The sequence below is a fragment of the Daucus carota genome, chromosome 2 (genome assembly GCF_001625215.2).
Source record: "Daucus carota subsp. sativus chromosome 2, DH1 v3.0, whole genome shotgun sequence".
NCBI lineage: Eukaryota > Viridiplantae > Streptophyta > Magnoliopsida > Apiales > Apiaceae > Daucus > Daucus carota.
Window position 1 is genome coordinate 21,023,217 of NC_030382.2, and position 18,110 is coordinate 21,041,326.

The 18,110-nt window shown below is 36.6% G+C and overlaps 3 protein-coding genes across 3 annotated transcripts; all 3 read right to left on the reverse strand.

Moving 5' to 3' along the window:
- Positions 1-4,352: 4,352 nt before the first annotated feature.
- Positions 4,353-7,322, reverse strand: LOC108203261 (uncharacterized). The gene is made up of 7 exons (XM_064086737.1): positions 7,212-7,322; positions 6,508-6,877; positions 6,031-6,272; positions 5,690-5,893; positions 5,508-5,600; positions 5,303-5,416; positions 4,353-4,718 (listed from the first exon to the last, which is right to left on the reverse strand). The coding sequence occupies exons 1-7, from the start codon at positions 7,320-7,322 to the stop codon at positions 4,353-4,355; spliced, it is 1,500 nt and encodes a 499-aa protein (XP_063942807.1).
- A 1,259-nt stretch (positions 7,323-8,581) lies between these two features.
- Positions 8,582-10,890, reverse strand: LOC135150438 (uncharacterized). The gene is made up of 2 exons (XM_064086738.1): positions 9,374-10,890; positions 8,582-9,293 (listed from the first exon to the last, which is right to left on the reverse strand). Exons 1-2 carry the CDS (start codon positions 10,888-10,890, stop codon positions 8,582-8,584), a joined length of 2,229 nt encoding a protein of 742 aa, XP_063942808.1.
- Positions 10,891-10,996: 106 nt separating this feature from the next.
- LOC135150439 (uncharacterized) lies at positions 10,997-11,896 on the reverse strand. Its single transcript, XM_064086739.1, has one exon. The coding sequence runs from the start codon at positions 11,894-11,896 to the stop codon at positions 10,997-10,999; it is 900 nt and encodes a 299-aa protein (XP_063942809.1).
- Positions 11,897-18,110: the final 6,214 nt, after the last annotated feature.

Sequence of the window (18,110 nt, forward strand, 5' to 3'; positions counted from 1 at the left end):
AAATATGTTGGTGAAATTATACAATATATTTTAAGATTTTTGAAATCGTTGTACTTAAATCCTAAAGAATCTGCCATATTTTATCAAAAAACCATACAAACTCAAATCAGATACAATTTCTTAAAATTCATAGATTAAAAATAATCTATGAAATCCTACTTGAATACACCCTCTTAATACTGCACTCATAAGATGTTGGTGTGCCAACTGCACCCAATGCCAACTTCATTTTTTGGCATTTGTCTTTATTAAGTATGCCAAGAGTTTCATTGGAGCCCGATACACGTCCAACGGAAATACCGTGAAACCTCAACGAATAACAGGTATATAACCTAGGTCTCCCAAGGTTATAATCCAATTCATTGCCTCATTTTCGACAAGGCCAAACACGATATGTGATGCTACTGGATCACTCCAACTTTCCTGCACTAGTAGCTTCTGCCGATTGTGCAATTTTTCAAAATTTAGTCATAGTTTGATAATAACAAATAACAAAGATTCTTCTATACTTGTACTTACCAAAATTTTAAATACGGTTACACCACTTCTAGGTTCTCGGTGAAGATGAGTGTCGTGTATCGGATCATATGCATTCCCCTTTGCAAACAAGTCCCACTGTTGATCATCAAATATATGGATTCAGACTGAATGTCTTATAATTTTGTAAATAATCTTCGACATTGAGATTTGAGACTCGTGCACCACTAATGACAAACAAAAAACTATGAAACAATCATAGTACAAATATACATACCTCCGTTCGTGATCTGTTACTGCTGAAGAAATTAAACACCATTTTAGGTGGAATTGGTAGGAAAAAAGAGCTCGAACCACTTAGCAGGTTGCCATGTGGTAGGCCAGGATCATCGATGACTCTTCTGCTCATCAACTTCACGTTTTCACCAAGATTGCCCTGCAACTCAGTTAATTTACCAGCCTTTGTACTGGTAATCCCAAAATTGCACTTTTATCAGAGATCTTGTTTGAATACTTTTACATAATTGTGGAATATATAATTATTTTTTTAAAAGAAGCCAATAACTAGAGAAAGTAAGATGGAGAGAACCCTGCATTTTAAACTGTATCTACACCTAACAAGTGATGTAACTAGATGGAAGAACCCTGCATTTTAAACTGTATCTACACCTAACAAGTGATGTAACTAGATGGAAGTCATAAAGCCATTGTTGTTTTATGAGGTGATCTCCTCTATCTGCAAATGAAGAGGGTTTATAACCAACTACATAACTGATATTATCTTCTCAAGTCCAGCTTTTAATATATACAATGATTGCCAATTAACAACCAAGTATAGAATATGTCACATTTTAGGCAGTATCTCTCCAATAAGTGACTACACAGATTTTGTAATTACAAATATAAAGACAAATGATTAATTAATAATTTATTGTACACAGAGTGTAATTTTGCTCAGTGTAGTTTTACTAAACTAACTAGCATCAAATCCTGCAGAAACTTCGGAGTCTAGTTTTACTAGTTTTGGATTTCCAGTTTTTAAATTATTTAAAAATATAATTATTTAATAAATTTTATATTTGAAAAGATTATTCAATTTTATAAATTAATAATTTAGAATTAATTATTATAATACTGTTTTCTTCTCAACCATGTCTAAATAATTGTATGTTTCTTATGAGAATATGTCTTCCAAAGAGACCACCATGTCAGAGTCTAATGAGACTACATCTAATCCCCATGGACCAGTTGATCCAACCATTAATTACTCAGATGCTAACAACTGCTATGTTTGCTTAGCCGCAGCAGTTTCAACAGCAACATAACCAACAAGAGCAAGAACGAGTAAAGCAACGACAGAAGACATATATACATATGGTAACTTTTAAGGCATTCCAAGCCGTGAGTCCTCCTGTTTAAGGGGTCACAGATCCGGTAGATCCCAAGATATGGCCAAATGAAATGGAGATGTCCTTTGCCCTACTGAAGGAGGGATAATCAACAGAATTTGCGAGTTATTTTCTAAAACATGAAGCATATAATTGGTGGTAGTCGGTGTATGTAATGGAAGGTACGATCGAAGTTTCATGAGATAGATATAAAGAATTGCTGTAGAAATATTTTCCTCATTATATTCAAGATCAAATGGGGATAAATTTTTTGGAGCTTAAGCAAGGTAACGGACTTTGGAAGAATACGAAGCTAAATTTACAGAACTAGTAAGGCTTGTGCTAGTGAGTACTGGAAGACAAAAAAGGCAAAGTGGTTTTAGCATGGGTTAAAGGCTCCATGAATTAATGGGTTAAACCTTGCATATATATATATATACATCTCTCTTTTGCAATTATAATTGTTTTACTTCCATTTACTTGTCTTATTAGCATAACTGTTATATTATTCGCACCTATTTTACTCTTACATTCTACATGTTGTACTCAATTCATTTTGTCATATCTTGTACAGAAAAATTTGATCTGATGAAAAGTTTTCATTTGTTTTGTAAAACTAATATGTTAACATTGATAAAGTTGTTTTCTTCTCAACCATGTCTAAATAATTGTTTGTTACTTATGAGAATATGTCTTCCAAAAAGACCACCATGTCTATGCTCAAACTTTAGAGTCTAATAAGACTCCATCTAATCCACCTGGACCAGTTGATCCAACGATTACTCAGATGCTACAAATGTTAGTTCAACAAACTGCTATGTTAGCTTAGCAGCAGCAGTTTCAAGAGCAACAGAACCAGCAAGAGTAAGAACGAGGAAAGTAGCAACGACATAAGACATATATACATATGATAACTTTTAAGGCATTCCAAGCCGTGAATTCTCCTCATTTTAAGGGGTCACCACATCCGGAAGATGCCAAGATATGGCCAAAGGCAGAATTTGCCGATTATTTTCTAAAACATGAAGCATATTATTGGTGGGATTCGGTGTATGCAATGGTAGGTACGATGGAAGTTTCATGGGATAGATATAAGGAATTGCTCGAGAAAAATTTTCCTCATTATATGCAAGATCAAATGGGGATAAATTTTTTGGAGCTCAAGCCAGGTAACGAGATTGTGGAAGAATACGAAGCTAAATTTATAGAAATAGCAAGGCTTGTGCCAGCGTATGTGAGTACTCAAAGACCAAAAGGCAAAGAGGTTTTAACATGGGTTAAAGGCATGGATTAAGGGAAAGCGAGCTATTTTAGATTTAGATAACCATGTTGCATTAGTTCAAAAAGTGATGATCATAGAAGTGGAGAAAGAGAGAGATGGGAAAAAGAGAAAGCCACAGGCCGTTGAAGGCTAGGCTACGTTAGGAAGGTACCAAGGGTCATTATCTATTAATATGATTTATCCACTACACCATAGATGGTCTAAAGCAATGGTCAATAATGTTGCATTAAGGGTCATTTTCTGTTGCTAAAGGTCCTTTTTTCAAAAAGGCAACGCTTCGATACTGTTGCCTCTGCGAGCATGGCCTTAGACCCTTAAGGCAATGCTTACTCCGAAAAATGCAACAGCAAAATGGTTGTTGCTTTCAGAATATATTGCAACAGTAGATGAACACAAAGGCAACAGCAATCTGTGTTGCATTATCCTTCAGGATAAAAATACAGATCAGTGGGCCCCCCACGTGGGTCCCGCTCCACTGCCACGTGGCAGCACTGTGGGCCCCACTGGTGGGGCCCACAGTTGTGCCACGTGGCAGTGGAGCGGGACCCACGTGCGGGGCCCAGAGGTGAAACGTGGCAGTGGTGGGGCCCACCATATCCACGTGGCAGTCGTGGGTCCCATTGGTGCCACGTGGCAGGTGTGGGGCCCACTCCGGTGCCACGTGTCCATGTGGGTCCCACAGTTTCCAGGTGGCAGTTGTGGGTCCCCCTTTTGTTGCCACGTGGCAGTCGTGGGTCCCATGGATGCCACGTGGCCGCAGTGGCCCATAGTCAAATGCAACGGTAGGTTTTTTTAATGTAACACTGTTTTTTCGCTGAATGCAACAGTAAAGTATTATATTGAAACAGTACACTATCATTATGTAACAATAAAAGAAGTCAAATGCAACAGTGAATTAAAATATTTTTGCAATAACTGGTCTGCAATTACAACATTCCCATTTAATTCCAAGCATACAATATGTTCCCAATCAACATCAATCCACCATTTACATAAGAAATCAGAAATCTACTACTGTGATGCCATCATAAACCCATCCACATCACCAAGAGTATCCCAACAACACATTTTTGCCAAAAGTACATAATTTACCAACAAAAAGTGAAGTACAGATAGACATGACCATAAGAATATCATTAAACAACCACATCAGCAAAATACCAAGTTCAGTTCCATTGTTGCTACCAGAAATAAGCATATGACGACTAAGAAGTAGCACCATCCGTGATTGGAGTGCCATTTCCATCAGCCTCACTTGAAATAGTAGCACAGAAGTTCCCGACATCGAGATTCATACCAGGATTAGCTTCTCCCAACTTTTTGAGTAACATCGCCATGTTCTCTTGGACTTTCCTGTTGACCTTATCTTCCAATTCAGTTTCAAGATTTTGTCTTATCTGGTTTGTAAGTTCAAGGACATAAGGGTCTTGTGTTGTAGGATCAGCAGTTGAGCTCGAAGTACCAAGACGTGAACCATTCCTTCCCAACAACCATCCTCGACCTTTAGATTTGCCTCTCTGAACCACAAGGTTTGGATCACGTCCTTGATTCATCATCCTTTTAATCCGCTTCTACAAGTCACAAGTTGTAAAAATTATGCATATTAAGGGCAGAATACAACTTATAATTTAATTTTGTGAAATATTATAAATCAATTATGCATATTAAGGGCAGAATACAACTTATAATTTAATTTTGTGAAATATTATAAATCAGTTATACAAGAAATTAGTGCAATAAGGAAAACAATGAGTGCAAAAATCAACAAATTCAATTCGCAATCAATTCTACAAATTCAAATCTATACACTTGAAGTCATGTGATTATTAAGTCATGTCAATTAATTGGAGAACTTGTAGGCTAAGCACTATTTATTAAGTTGAAAATGGGTGTGATTCAGGCTACATGATATATTTTGATGTTAAATGTAATAATTAGACATAACAATGTCAAAATTTCATCAGTATCGTAACATATTTACACGACAGCGCTTAACTTTGCTCTATCAAGTGATTATCAATTTAATCTCTAAACTTCATAATCATAAATTAGACACTCTCACTTCAGAAAGATTTAGCAGTAATATTTTCTGGGCTTTTAAATATTATTTATATACACATGTACAATGAAAAATATGAATAAGAAGTATACTTACAATTCTTTTATCCACTATTTTAGTCGTCTTGTAATCTCGGCCTGTTTTGCGTTCACGAGTTTCCAAGTAAACTTGTGCATCTGATGGCTCGCCCTGGTTTGGGTCTTTCTTTTTCTGGGAAAAGTTAAAATACGAGACACTACTCAGGAGCCAATATTGTTTAATTTTAGACATTTACCATGAATTAATAATTTAAAATACATACCAACTTGTCCCTAACTTGCGCAAGAGATTGGGGACCTAAAGTGTGTGTTTCTGTGAATGAATTCCTACGCGCTGCATTGTCCTCAGCAATTGACTGTAGGATAAAAATAATAAATTATAATGGTTAAAAATATTGACAATGATGCAGATGTTTTAAAAATTTTAAAAAATTCATCAAAGTACCTGAACTTCTTCATCTGCCCAATAGTTCAAGAGTTGTTTGAAATCCTCCAATGGGATATCCTCAGGCTTATTTTCTAACCTCTTTTTATCGGATTCAAACCTTGAGTAGTACTTCTTCTTCACACGAGATTTATACACCCTCCAAGAATCATTGAGAGTTGTATTCACCCATTTCTTTCCTTCATCCGGGATGATATACCTTTCCTGTAAATACAACAAACATAAAGTAACTTCTATAGCACGTCAAAGCACAATTAATCATCGACTATAAAACCATAATAACTGAAAATATATAAACAAGAGTGAAATGTAATGTAAGCAGATAAGGGTATCATATTTACCCTCGTATACTCCCACATTTTATTCTTCAATTGGTCTGGGACAACACGCCAATTTATGTGAGTAAGCGAGACATTGTCCTTTACCACTGTTCCAAGAAATCTACTTAACTCAGCAACAACCTTTCCATCACTCGAAACTGGTTGACCACGTTCATTCAACGTAATAACTGGTCTCCTATCAGCAGTCCTTCCATGGATTTTTTCCAACTTTGACCGTCCTCTTGGCTTTCTAGGAGCAGCCTCTTTATGTACCATGCATGCAAAAAATGGACAAATAAAACATTAATGTCTATTTTACACAGTTATACAAGAAATTGATTCCACACATATACTATATGATTTTTAATATTTAAACTAGAATAATATCACCTAATTTAAAAATAAAGGAGGAATAAAACATAGCTAACATGTATACGACTATAAACTATTATACAAATTGTATACGACTATAAATGCTTATATATAATTTACAAGCACCACTTGTCTCAGCTCCAATATCTTCCTTATTTGCTTCAGGAACATCATGTTCGATTATATCTGGAAGCCCTTGCTTTTGTCGCTCTCGTAATGCTAAATATGCATAGAGTGATCCGGCAGCTTCGAACTCAGTTGACTGTTTTAACTTTTTACTGCATGTCGGTCTTATACGATTCACACGCAAGGAACTTGTCACATCCTTCTCCGGTGCTTCCTTCTCTACTGTTGTGGTGGTGCGAATAGGTTCATTGTCATTTTCATCTGGAGCAGAAGTGAGTCCATCCCCTATCACAACAGTAGCATTTGGTCGTGACCGTGTTCTTGGTCCAGGTGCAGAGGCATTTTTCTTAGCTTTTTTGCTCCTCTTATCCTAAGAGAAAACACATGATCAGTTCTATAGTTTTCAATGTAATATAAGAAAAACAAGTTGTAGTAAATTCTAGGCGTAGTGCCACAATCACATATAAATGGAATGTAATAAAGTGATCTTAAAGTAATAATCTTCATTTTCCGTTCAATCAACATATAATTATAATAACTTATTATATAATTATGTATCTTATTCAATTCTGTTCTTAATTCACTTTTTTCTGGAAAATGCATAATTCCCCATATAAAAATTCTTTTATGTATATCATAATAACATTAGTTTCCATTTTATTGTACTAGTCTCATGTATAATAGGACATTATATATTTAATTACCTCAGTAGTTTCGACACTAGTATCCTCACTTTCATCCTCTGGATTATAGTCATCACCCCCTTCCTGCACTTTATCCTTCCCTTTCCTTTTATTTGATGCACAAGGTTTCATAACAGCTGCTTACTTTTTCACACCAAGTTCTTCCATCCTTTTTTGGGTTTCATTCATTCGAGCAATTCTAACTTGTTCATAATCTGATACTGGTACTGGTACTGGTACTGTTGGCTGCGGTGGCAATTCCTGTAATGAAAACACAAAAAGAGGGAAATATAAGTCCCTTAAATATCGGAAGAAGAAGAAATTACAATTTTAAATTGTACCTCATCAGATATGGAATTCCCCTCTGAATCTTCATCATCACCTAAATCCTTTTGCAAATCTAATTTTCTACGAGCACTCCCCGTGACCTTCCGAGTTTCTTCTGTATTTCTGGTTTTCATACCTGGCGAGGCTGCAGTTTTCTTGTTTGGACAATAGTGAGGTGACTTCCTTTTAAACTTATTTTGATGCTGTTGTAGTTGATGCGTTGTAACAAACTGACGCTTCTGTGAAATCTTAGTGGAAACTGTAACACAAAGAATAATAATGCGTGCATTACTTATTTAGCATAAAAAAGGAAAACTAAGGCGGAAATAATCCATATATGTACATATATATATATATATATATATATATATATATATATATTTGCAGAGCTACGTACCTTGCACGATTTTTTTCCTTGGCCTTACAGTTACATGAGGTTGCATTTGAGGCAATGGCTCAACCTCCTTATCAACAACATTATCAATGTAAAACTCCACTTCATCATCAGCAATGCAATTAAAAACATGTCCGAGCACATCATTGTCATCCTTGACTAGTTTCCAACCACCTTGAATTCCTTTACTGATATAAACTCCCCCAATTTCCAAGAAGTGGAGGTAGTCCTTGATAAACTCCATGAGTACCGTGTAAGAGAACTCATCCACAGATACGTTTGGTATCAGCATTCTGTCTCCGCCAGTGTAAGCTGTCCTTCCAAACTCACCCTCATAGTACAGCCTAATTAATATGCACTGTATCAGCTACCATCCTGCTATGACATTCAAACAAACATTAGTCTGATGCATTTCATATACACATATACATTACAAATAAAGTCAACAATTTAGAAGTACAACAAGTGCATGGTAATACTGAAAAACAACATCAAAATAGGAATAATAGAATAAAGACTTAAAAGAAAATAAACATTGACTACAAAAGTAGATTACATTCAACAAGTACGAATGGAAGAAGCAAAAATATACGTCAATTACATCCCAAAATATAATTTGCTTACATCAGCAAGTACGAATGGAAGAAGCAAAAAAAATACGTAAATTTTATTAAACAGAAACTTGTTTTATAGGGACATCATCTCTACACCAATTCTTATTGATAAATTCAGTCCCTTGTACAGCAGTGGTGTCTATGTCATTCAGAACATGCTTGTTCGAGTCCTCCTCACTTGCAAGCTCAATTTCAGTGTCACACCAATCCCGTGGCAGTTTTTTAATAACATAATTCACTGATTTTTCCGTTGGATCTTCAATGTAAAATACTTGCTGCACTTGTGAAGCCAGGCAATAAGGATCAGATTTAAAACAAAATCTGCTAGTGTTCACTCGAGTTAGACCATATGGATCTTTTTCCTCTTGGTACCAGCAACACCTAAATAGGACCATAGTAAATTCCCCCCAGTAATCAATTTCTAAAATTTCTTCTATTCTTCCATAGTAGTTTACATTCCCAACTACTGGTTTTTGATCTTTGGAACTAGCAAAGCTAGTGGTTTCGGCAGTCATAAAAACCCCACTATTTTGAGTTGTACATCGAGAATCTCTATACATTGTGTAGAATCTATATCCATTCACTACATAACCACTAAACCTCTTGGCTGTTCGGTTAGGACCCAATGCTAGCACCTCCAATTCTCTTGAAACATTAACCATTTTTCCAACCTCTTCTTTTAACCAGTTGACAAACTCTTCAGTGTGTGTTCGTGCCCTCTTGTATTTTTTTAAATTTGCATCAGCATCCAACAAAGCTTGATGCTTCCTAAAAAACAAATATTGAGTTAAAGACTATCCCTAAAATTCATATGCTACTTTAAGTAAATAGAGATTTAGAGAACTTACTTCATCAACTGCTCTATTTCCTTATTTTCGCAGTTGAACAATATATACCGATGACTTGCTTTCCAATCTGCATCTTTTAAATGAAACATTTTCCCTTCTTTATTCCTTCTTGTTCCGATATGATATTCCACCTGTGTTGGAAAGCTTCCGTCTATTTTTTCTGCTGCCCCATCATCATCCAAAAATCTATTACAGAAAGTTACGCATTCCTCAGCCAAGTAACCTTCTGCAATTGAACCTTCAGGTTTACTTCGATTACGAACATAAGATTTCAGCTTTGCAAGATAGCGTTCAATTGCAAACATGTTCCGAAGGTGCTCTGGCCCACCATATTCTATTTCTCGACATAAATGAACAAGCAAGTGAATCATTACGTCAAAGAAAGCAGATGGAAATATAATCTCTAAATTGCAAAGAATGTCGACGATATCTTCTTGCAATTTCTTCAGATCAGTAGGATTTATTACCTTGCTCCATAAACCCCTAAGGAATGCACTCAACCTTATTAAGGGTAAGGCAACCTCAGGTTTTAATGACTTTCTCACAGCGAATTGTAACAAATAATGCAAAATAAAGTGAGCATCATGGCTTTTATACCCAAGGACTTTCCTCTCTTGCACAAACCGGCTAATGTTAGAAGCACAACCATATGGCAGTTTGGACTTCTTCAACACACTGCAAAAAATCTCCTTCTCTTTGTTTGTCATGTCGAATATTGCAGCTCGAATTTCGAGGTGTTTCCCATCAGCAGATAAAACCGGATGGAGTTCTTTTCTAATACCAATCTCTTGTAAATCTAAACGAGCATTTACGTGATCTTTCGATTTCCCCCCAATATTAAGTAAAGTACCTAAGATATTATCACACACATTCTTCTCTATGTGCATAGCGTCAAGGTTATGACGAAGAGGATTATGAGACCAATAGGGCAAATCAAAAAATATTGACTTTTTTTTAAAAGGGGATTTTACTTTTTTCTGTTTCTTTTTTTTCTTCCCAAATTGGTTTTCAAACCCCCGCAACAACTCTTCAATTTCAGTTCCCGTTAAAATTTCAGGGCACTTCCCAGTTTCAATTTCGCCGTTAAATCTTTTTTTATCTAGCCTCCATTTGTGTGTGGGTTCAAGGAATTTCCTATGGTGCATATAACACATCTTCCTGCTATGTTTTAAATAACTAGAAGATGTCTCGTAATGGCATACGGGACATGCGAATTTTCCCTTTGTGCTCCAACCCGACAACATGGCATACCCCGGGAAATCGCTAATTGTCCATAATACCCTTGCACGTAAAGTGAAATTCTTACCAGCTAAGGCATCATAAGTTTCGACACCAACATCCCATAGTTCCTTTAACTCCGCAATCAAGGGCTGCATGAACACATCGATACTGTTCCCGGGAGAATCGGGTCCAGATATTATTGTCGAGAGAATTAAATTCTCTTGTTTCATGCATAACCAAGGCGGGAGGTTGTAGTTGACCAATATAATCGGCCATGTACTATGACTCAAATTCATGGAACGATAGGGATTAAATCCATCTGCTGCTACACCGAGATTTATGTTACGGTTTTCTGTTGAAAACAGAGGACAATTGGAATCTAATGCCTTCTAAGCGAGTCCGTCAGCAGGATGTCTTAATTTCCCGTCTCTTTTTCGCCACATCATGCCAAGTCATTAGTTTCGAATAATCTTTGCACATGAATAACCTCTGCAGCCTTGGTTTTAGGGGAAAGTACCTCATTATTTTTGAAGGCACTTTGTGTATCAACTTATCTGGATCACTATTAGCAGCAGTTCCCTTCTTTTCTTGTACAACCCACCTCGAAGCGCCACAATTATCACACACTTCTTTATCACTATTTTCAGCCCAAAACAACATGCAATTGTTTGGGCATGCATGTATTTTTTGATAATCTAGTCCTAGATCCTTGATAATATTCTTTGCTGCAATAAAGGATTGAGGCAGGACAGCATTAGGGAATGCATCTTTCATCAACCCTAGCAGATCTCCGAAAGCAGATTCGGTAATTCCATGAACACACTTTAAATGATAAAGTCTGATCATGAAACTTAGTCGTGAAAATTTGGTGCATCCAGGGTACAATGGTTGTTTGCCTTCTCTAACATGACGATAAAATTTTGCAGCCTCTTTGTTTGGTCCTTGTTCACCCTCATTTACATTTTCGAACCCCTTTCCCGTACAATCAAACATATCATCTAAATTATCTTCGAAACCCTTCCCCGTTTCGCAATCCATAAAGTCATCTATATCACTTAATTTAGTATGTGCAACCTCACATATCCATTGTACGTGTACCAGCGAAGGTCCATTACAAATAAGATGGTCATAAATACTATCTCGACCTAACCATAGACGTTTGGCACATTTTCTGCAAGGGCACTGCATTTCATCCCCTTTTCCGAATATGGGGAAGCCCTTTTGTAGAAAACACTCTACGCCATCTAAATATTCCTGACTATATCTAGGAAAGTCTATCCAAAGAGTATATTCCTCATCCATTTGATCACTGTAACTTTGAGTCCCACCTTCCCAAAATAAGAACCCAAAAAAGGCCAAACACCAATTAGAATACATAGACCATTATGTATTTATTTATATGCAGCCTATCAGGTCATTATGTATTCTTTATATGCAGCCTATTATGTATAGCATTATAGTTAAAAAAAAACATCATATACTAGTCAATTTTATAATTAATAACAGATATATGGTATTAGTATTATACACAGACATACAACTCGGAATTCTAATTCTAATTTCAAAATTTGCATGGAATCTGTCACCTCAGACTGTCAATCTGCAACAAGCATACACATACAGTTCACGCATACAAAGTTTATACATAAAGAGAACTTACACAATATGGAGAAATTTATAAGCAGATAAAGCATACACAAGTTGTTATCCTCACACTCGTATTTTACAAGTGATAATACATACACTTCGAAACATGTGTTCATATAAAGAACTGGAAACACATATAATTTTGTAACAGATAGCCATCTAGATTATCATTTATACAAATACATTTCATGACATGTGTTCACAGAATTAAATAAAATACACACACACTTCAAACATACAAAGTTGGCTTGGAAAATTACCTTATAACGAAGTATAGATTATAAGATTGAGCGAAACTCGATTCCCGAATATATTTGCAGAGCTGCAGAACAAGAAGAAAAAAAATCAGATAAATAGTTGTTATCGATAATCATGCATATACACTTGATAAAGCATAAAATTTAAACAGATAAATAGTTGTTAACAATAATCAGGCATATACACTTGATAGAATGTATAAATAAAGGCCATGTATATGTATAATTCAACTCTCACATAGATATAATCATATAATTAACTAAGCAGGACAACAAGTATTACGAAAACAAATCACCAATCAAACAGATGAGATCATTAAGCACAGTACATATACATAACAAACAGATCAGTTCAAGTCAGTGTTCAAATTTCATGCAAGTAACTATTTTCTACTTTTCCGAGGTCGACATACAAGTCAATTACGAGTTGCTTTTACAAAATAATAAAAACTCTAATATTTTGCATATGAGACCCTCATACAAACCATTTCACTTGAAGTACCCAGAATCAATAAACACAAATATCAATAAACAAGACCCTAAGTGTAGTCCATCACCCAGCAAAATAAATACATGAACACAACAAAATATATATATGAACTATATATGAAACCAGGAATTAAATAAATACCGTACCTATGACCATTTCTTAACTCAGCCAACAAAATATATTATCAATGATATATTTGAAGTCATAAAGAGACCCTCATATATACATAGCAATCACAATAAACACAACATAACACTCTGTCTCTCACTCTCTCTGTCTCTCTCCCACACTCATTCTCTCCACCTCTAATTTGTCTCTCTCTCCCACACACACTCTCTCCCTCTCACTCTCTCTGTCTCTATCTGTCTCACTCTCTCTGTCTCTCTCTCTCCCACACTCACTCTTCACACCTCTTATCTGTCTCTCTCTACACACACTCACTCTCTCCCTCTATCCCCATCTCTCTCCCTCTCACTCTGTCTCCATCTGTCACTCTCTCCCACTCTCTCTCCCACACTCACTCTCTCCCTCTGTCACTATATCCCCATCTCTCCCCCTCTCACTCTCTCTCCCACCCTCTCTGTCTCTCTCACTCCCTCTCTCTCTATCTCTCTCTTTCAACATCCAAATCGAATCAAATATACTCAATTACATTCAACTACATACAAAAAACCCTAATTCGAAAGCCCTAATTTGAGTTACAAATAAAACAATAGAGAAACAACAATGGACTAAAACAAAATCAAAGGTTACCTTGATAATATCCCTAATTCGAAACCCTAATTTGAAAGCCCTAATTTCCAAGCTATAATTACCTGCATAATTAAAGAAAACAGTTAGTAAGAAGCTAAAAACAGTTAGTAAGGTTAAATGAAGCAAATAAGTAAGAGGTATGCTCCGATTTCAGCTTCTTCGGGCCGAACTCCGTGGATTTGAGCTTCTTCAGCGGAAACCCTAGTTTCGTACTTACTAATTGAGAGAGAAGTGAAGAAATGCAGGTTGAGCGGAGGTCGGAGTGAAGAAATGGAGATGGTGAGCTGGTGAGGTCGGAGTGAAGAAATGGAGATGGTGAGTTAGAGAAATGGAGATGGTCGGGTGAAAGGGGGGGCTTAGACAAAATTTTGGTTTTGTCGGGGTGGGGGGAAATGAAATATTCTGGGGTTAATTTCCCGCTTGAGTGAAATTAGATGTAATATTCAATTACTTAATTATATATAATATATCTCAATTAACTAGTTTATATTTTTAATATAAAAATAATATTTTTAAATGATTTATGTTTTAGTTTAATATATTTAGGAATTATTTAATATTAAATATTTCATTTTAAAATAATATTAAAGTAAAAAACTAATTAACGGGTACCGGGAATCTCTGTTGACCACTGTTTGACTACTATGAAATCTGATCAGACACATCTGAAAATTTTGAAGAAAAATCTCACAACACTGGAATCAATAGGTATCAGCATCCGTACGGTCGGATCGTTGAAAAAGAGTCGCAGAAATAATAGAATTACAATTCGTGCCAATCTGGCTACAGAGGAGCTCTGTTGACCACTGTTTGACTATTATGAAATCTGATCAGACACATCTGAAAATTTTGAAGAAAAATCCCACGACACTAGAATCAATAGTTATCAGCATCCGTACGGTCGGATCGTTGAAAAAGAGTCGCAGAAAAATACAATCACAGTTCGTGTCAATCTGGCTACAGAGAAGCTTTGTTGACCATTGTTTGACTATTATGAAATCTGATCAGACACATCTGAGAATTTTGAAGAAAAATCTCACGACACTGGAATCAATAGGTATCCGCATCCGTGCGGTCGGATCGTTGAAAAGAGTCGTAGAAAAAATAGAATCATCACAGTTCGTGCCAATCTGGCTACAGGGCAGCTCTGTTGACCACTGTTTGACTATTATGAAATCTGATCATGACACATCTGAAATTTTTGAAGAAAAATCTAACAACACTTGAATCTATAGGTTTTAGTATCCGTACGGTCGGATCTTTGAAAAAGAGTCGGAAAAAAATAGAATCACAAATCGGGCCAAACTAGCTATTGCGAACCTCGATCTGTTGACCACTGTTTGACTATCATAAAATCAGATCAGACAAATTTTAAATTTTTTACTAAAAATCACACCACACTGGAATTGATAGGTAGTATCATCCGTACAGTCGGATCGTTAAAAGAGGTAAGTGAAAAATTTAAAATAGCTAATATTGTGAAGGTAACACAATTTTATGATCAAACGCAACGCTAAGAACCAAATGCAACAGTTCACCTGCCACGGCATCACGCCACGTCAGCATTCGCGGGACCCACTGGTGGGACCCACTGCAACGTCATACTGACACGTCAGCCTTCTGGACCCACATGTGGGCCCCACTGCCACGTCAGCATGCCACGTCAGCATGCCACGTCAGCAGGGTGGGGCTCACATGTGGGGCCCACTGCCACGTCAGCATGCCACGTCACCAGTGTGGGACCCACATGTGGGGTCCACCTGCCACGTCATCATGCCACGTCAGGAAGGTGGGGCCCACTGCCACGTCAGCAAAGCCACGTCAGCAGCTGTGGGCCCACAAGTGGGTCCCACTGCCACGTCATCATGCCACGTCAGCATTGTGGGACCCACTGGTTGGCCCATTGCCACGTCAGCATGCCACGTCAGCTGTGTGGGGTCAACTGGTGGGACCCACCTGCCACGTCAGCATGCCACGTCACCATTGTGGGGCCCAGTCGTGGGGCCCACTGCCACGTCAGCGGATAATTGTTTAATATTATTATTTATTATTAATACTAAGCAACAGTAAATATAATAAAGCAACAGAAAATTGCTTGTTACATTAACGTGAGTCAATTGCAATAGTAGATTTATGTATAATGCAACACGATTGGATCACCGTTGCTGTTATCCAAAAATATCATAGCTAAGGCAACGCTGTGAGAGCAACGCTTTCAAAGACCATTGCATAAGCCCATCTATGGTGTAGTGTGAAGTTGGAAACAACTTGTAGCTTCATTCTAGACTCGTTTGAAGTGGAAAACAATTTGTAGCTTCATTTTCGGTTGTTTAAAATTAGAATCAACTGAAAGTTTCATTCTTGACTCGTTTGAGCCCGGAAACAACTTGTTGATTCATTATTGGCTGGATTGAAGTTGGAAACAACATCTAGCTTCATTCCAGACTCGTTTGAAGTTGAAAACAACTTGTAGCTTCATTTTCAGTTGTTTAAAATTAGAATCAACTTGTAGTTTCATTCTTGACTCGTTTGAGCCTGTAAACAACTTGTTGCTTCATTATTCGCTAGATTGAAGTTGGATGCAACTTGTAGCTTCATTCTAGACTCGTTTGAAGTTGAAAACAATTTGTACCTTCATTTTCGGTTGTTTAAAATTAGAATCAACATGTAGTTTCATTCTTGACTCGTTTGAGTCTGTAAACAACTTGTTGCTTCATTATTGGCTAGATCGAAGTTGGAAACAACTTGTAGCTTCATTCTAGACTCGTTTGAAGTTGAAACCAATTTGTAGCTTCATTTTCGGTTGTTTAAAATTAGAATCAACTTGTAGTTTCATTCTTGACTCGTTTGAGCCCGGAAACAACTTGTTACTTCATTATTGGCTGGATTGAAGTTGGAAACAAAATGTAGCTTCATTCCAGACTCGTTTGAAGTTGAAAACAACTTGTAGCTTCATTTCCAGTTGTTTAAAATTAGAATCAACTTGCAGTTTCATTCTTGACTCGTTTGAGCCTGTAAACAACATGTTGCTTCATTATTGGCTAGATCGAAGTTGGAAACAACTTGTAGCTTCATTCTAGACTCGTTTGAAGTTGAAAACAATTTGTAGTTTCATTCTTGACTCGTTTGAGCCCGGAAACAACTTGTTGCTTCATTATTGGCTGGATTGAAGTTGGAAACAACATGTAGCTTCATTCCAGACTCGTTTGAAGTGGAAAACAACTTGTAGCTTCATTCTTGACTCGTTTGAGCCCGGAAACAACTTGTTGCTTCATTATTGGATGGATTGAAGTTGGAAACGACTTGTAGCTTCATTCCAGACTCGTTTGAAGTTGAAAACAATTTGTAGTTTCATTCTTGACTCGTTTGAGCCCGGAAACAACTTGTTGCTTCATTATTGGATGGATTGAAGTTGGAAACGACTTGTAGCTTCATTCCAGACTCGTTTGAAGTTGAACACAACTTGTAGCTTCATTTTCGGTGGTTTAAAATTAGAATCAACTTGTAGTTTCATTCTTGACTCATTTGAGCCTGTAAACAACTTGTTGCTTCATTATTGGTTAGATTGAAGTTGGAAACAACTTGTAGCTTCATTCTAGACTCGTTTGAAGTGGAAAACAATTTGTAGCTTCATTTTCGGTTGTTTAAAATTAGAATCAACTTAAAGTTTCATTCTTGACTCGTTTGAGCCCGGAAACAACTTGTTGCTTCATTATTGGCTGGATTGAAGTTGGAAACAACATCTAGCTTCATTCCAGACTCGTTTGAAGTTGAAAACAACTTGTAGCTTCATTTTCAGTTGTTTAAAATTAGAATCAACTTGTAGTTTCATTCTTGACTCGTTTGATCCCGTAAACAACTTGTTGATTCATTATTGGCTAGATTGAAGTTGGATGCAACTTGTAGCTTCATTCTAGACTCGTTTGAAGTTGAAAACAATTTGTAGCTTCATTTTCGGTTGTTTAAAATTAGAATCAACTTTTAGTTTCATTCTTGACTCGTTTGAGCCTGTAAACAACTTGTTGCTTCATTATTGGCTAGATTGAAGTTGGATACAACTTGTATCTTCATTCTAGACTCGTTTGAAGTTGAAACCAATTTATAGCTTCATTTTCGGTTGTTTAAAATTAGAATCAACTTGTAGTTTCATTCTTGACTCGTTTGAGCCCGGAAACAACTTTTAGCTTCATTATTGGCTGGATTGAAGTTGGAAACAACATGTAGCTTCATTCCAGACTCGTTTGAAGTTGAAAACAACTTGTAGCTTCATTTTCAGTTGTTTAAAATTAGAATCAACTTGCAGTTTCATTCTTGACTCGTTTGAGCCTGTAAACAACATGTTGCTTCATTATTGGCTAGATCGAAGTTG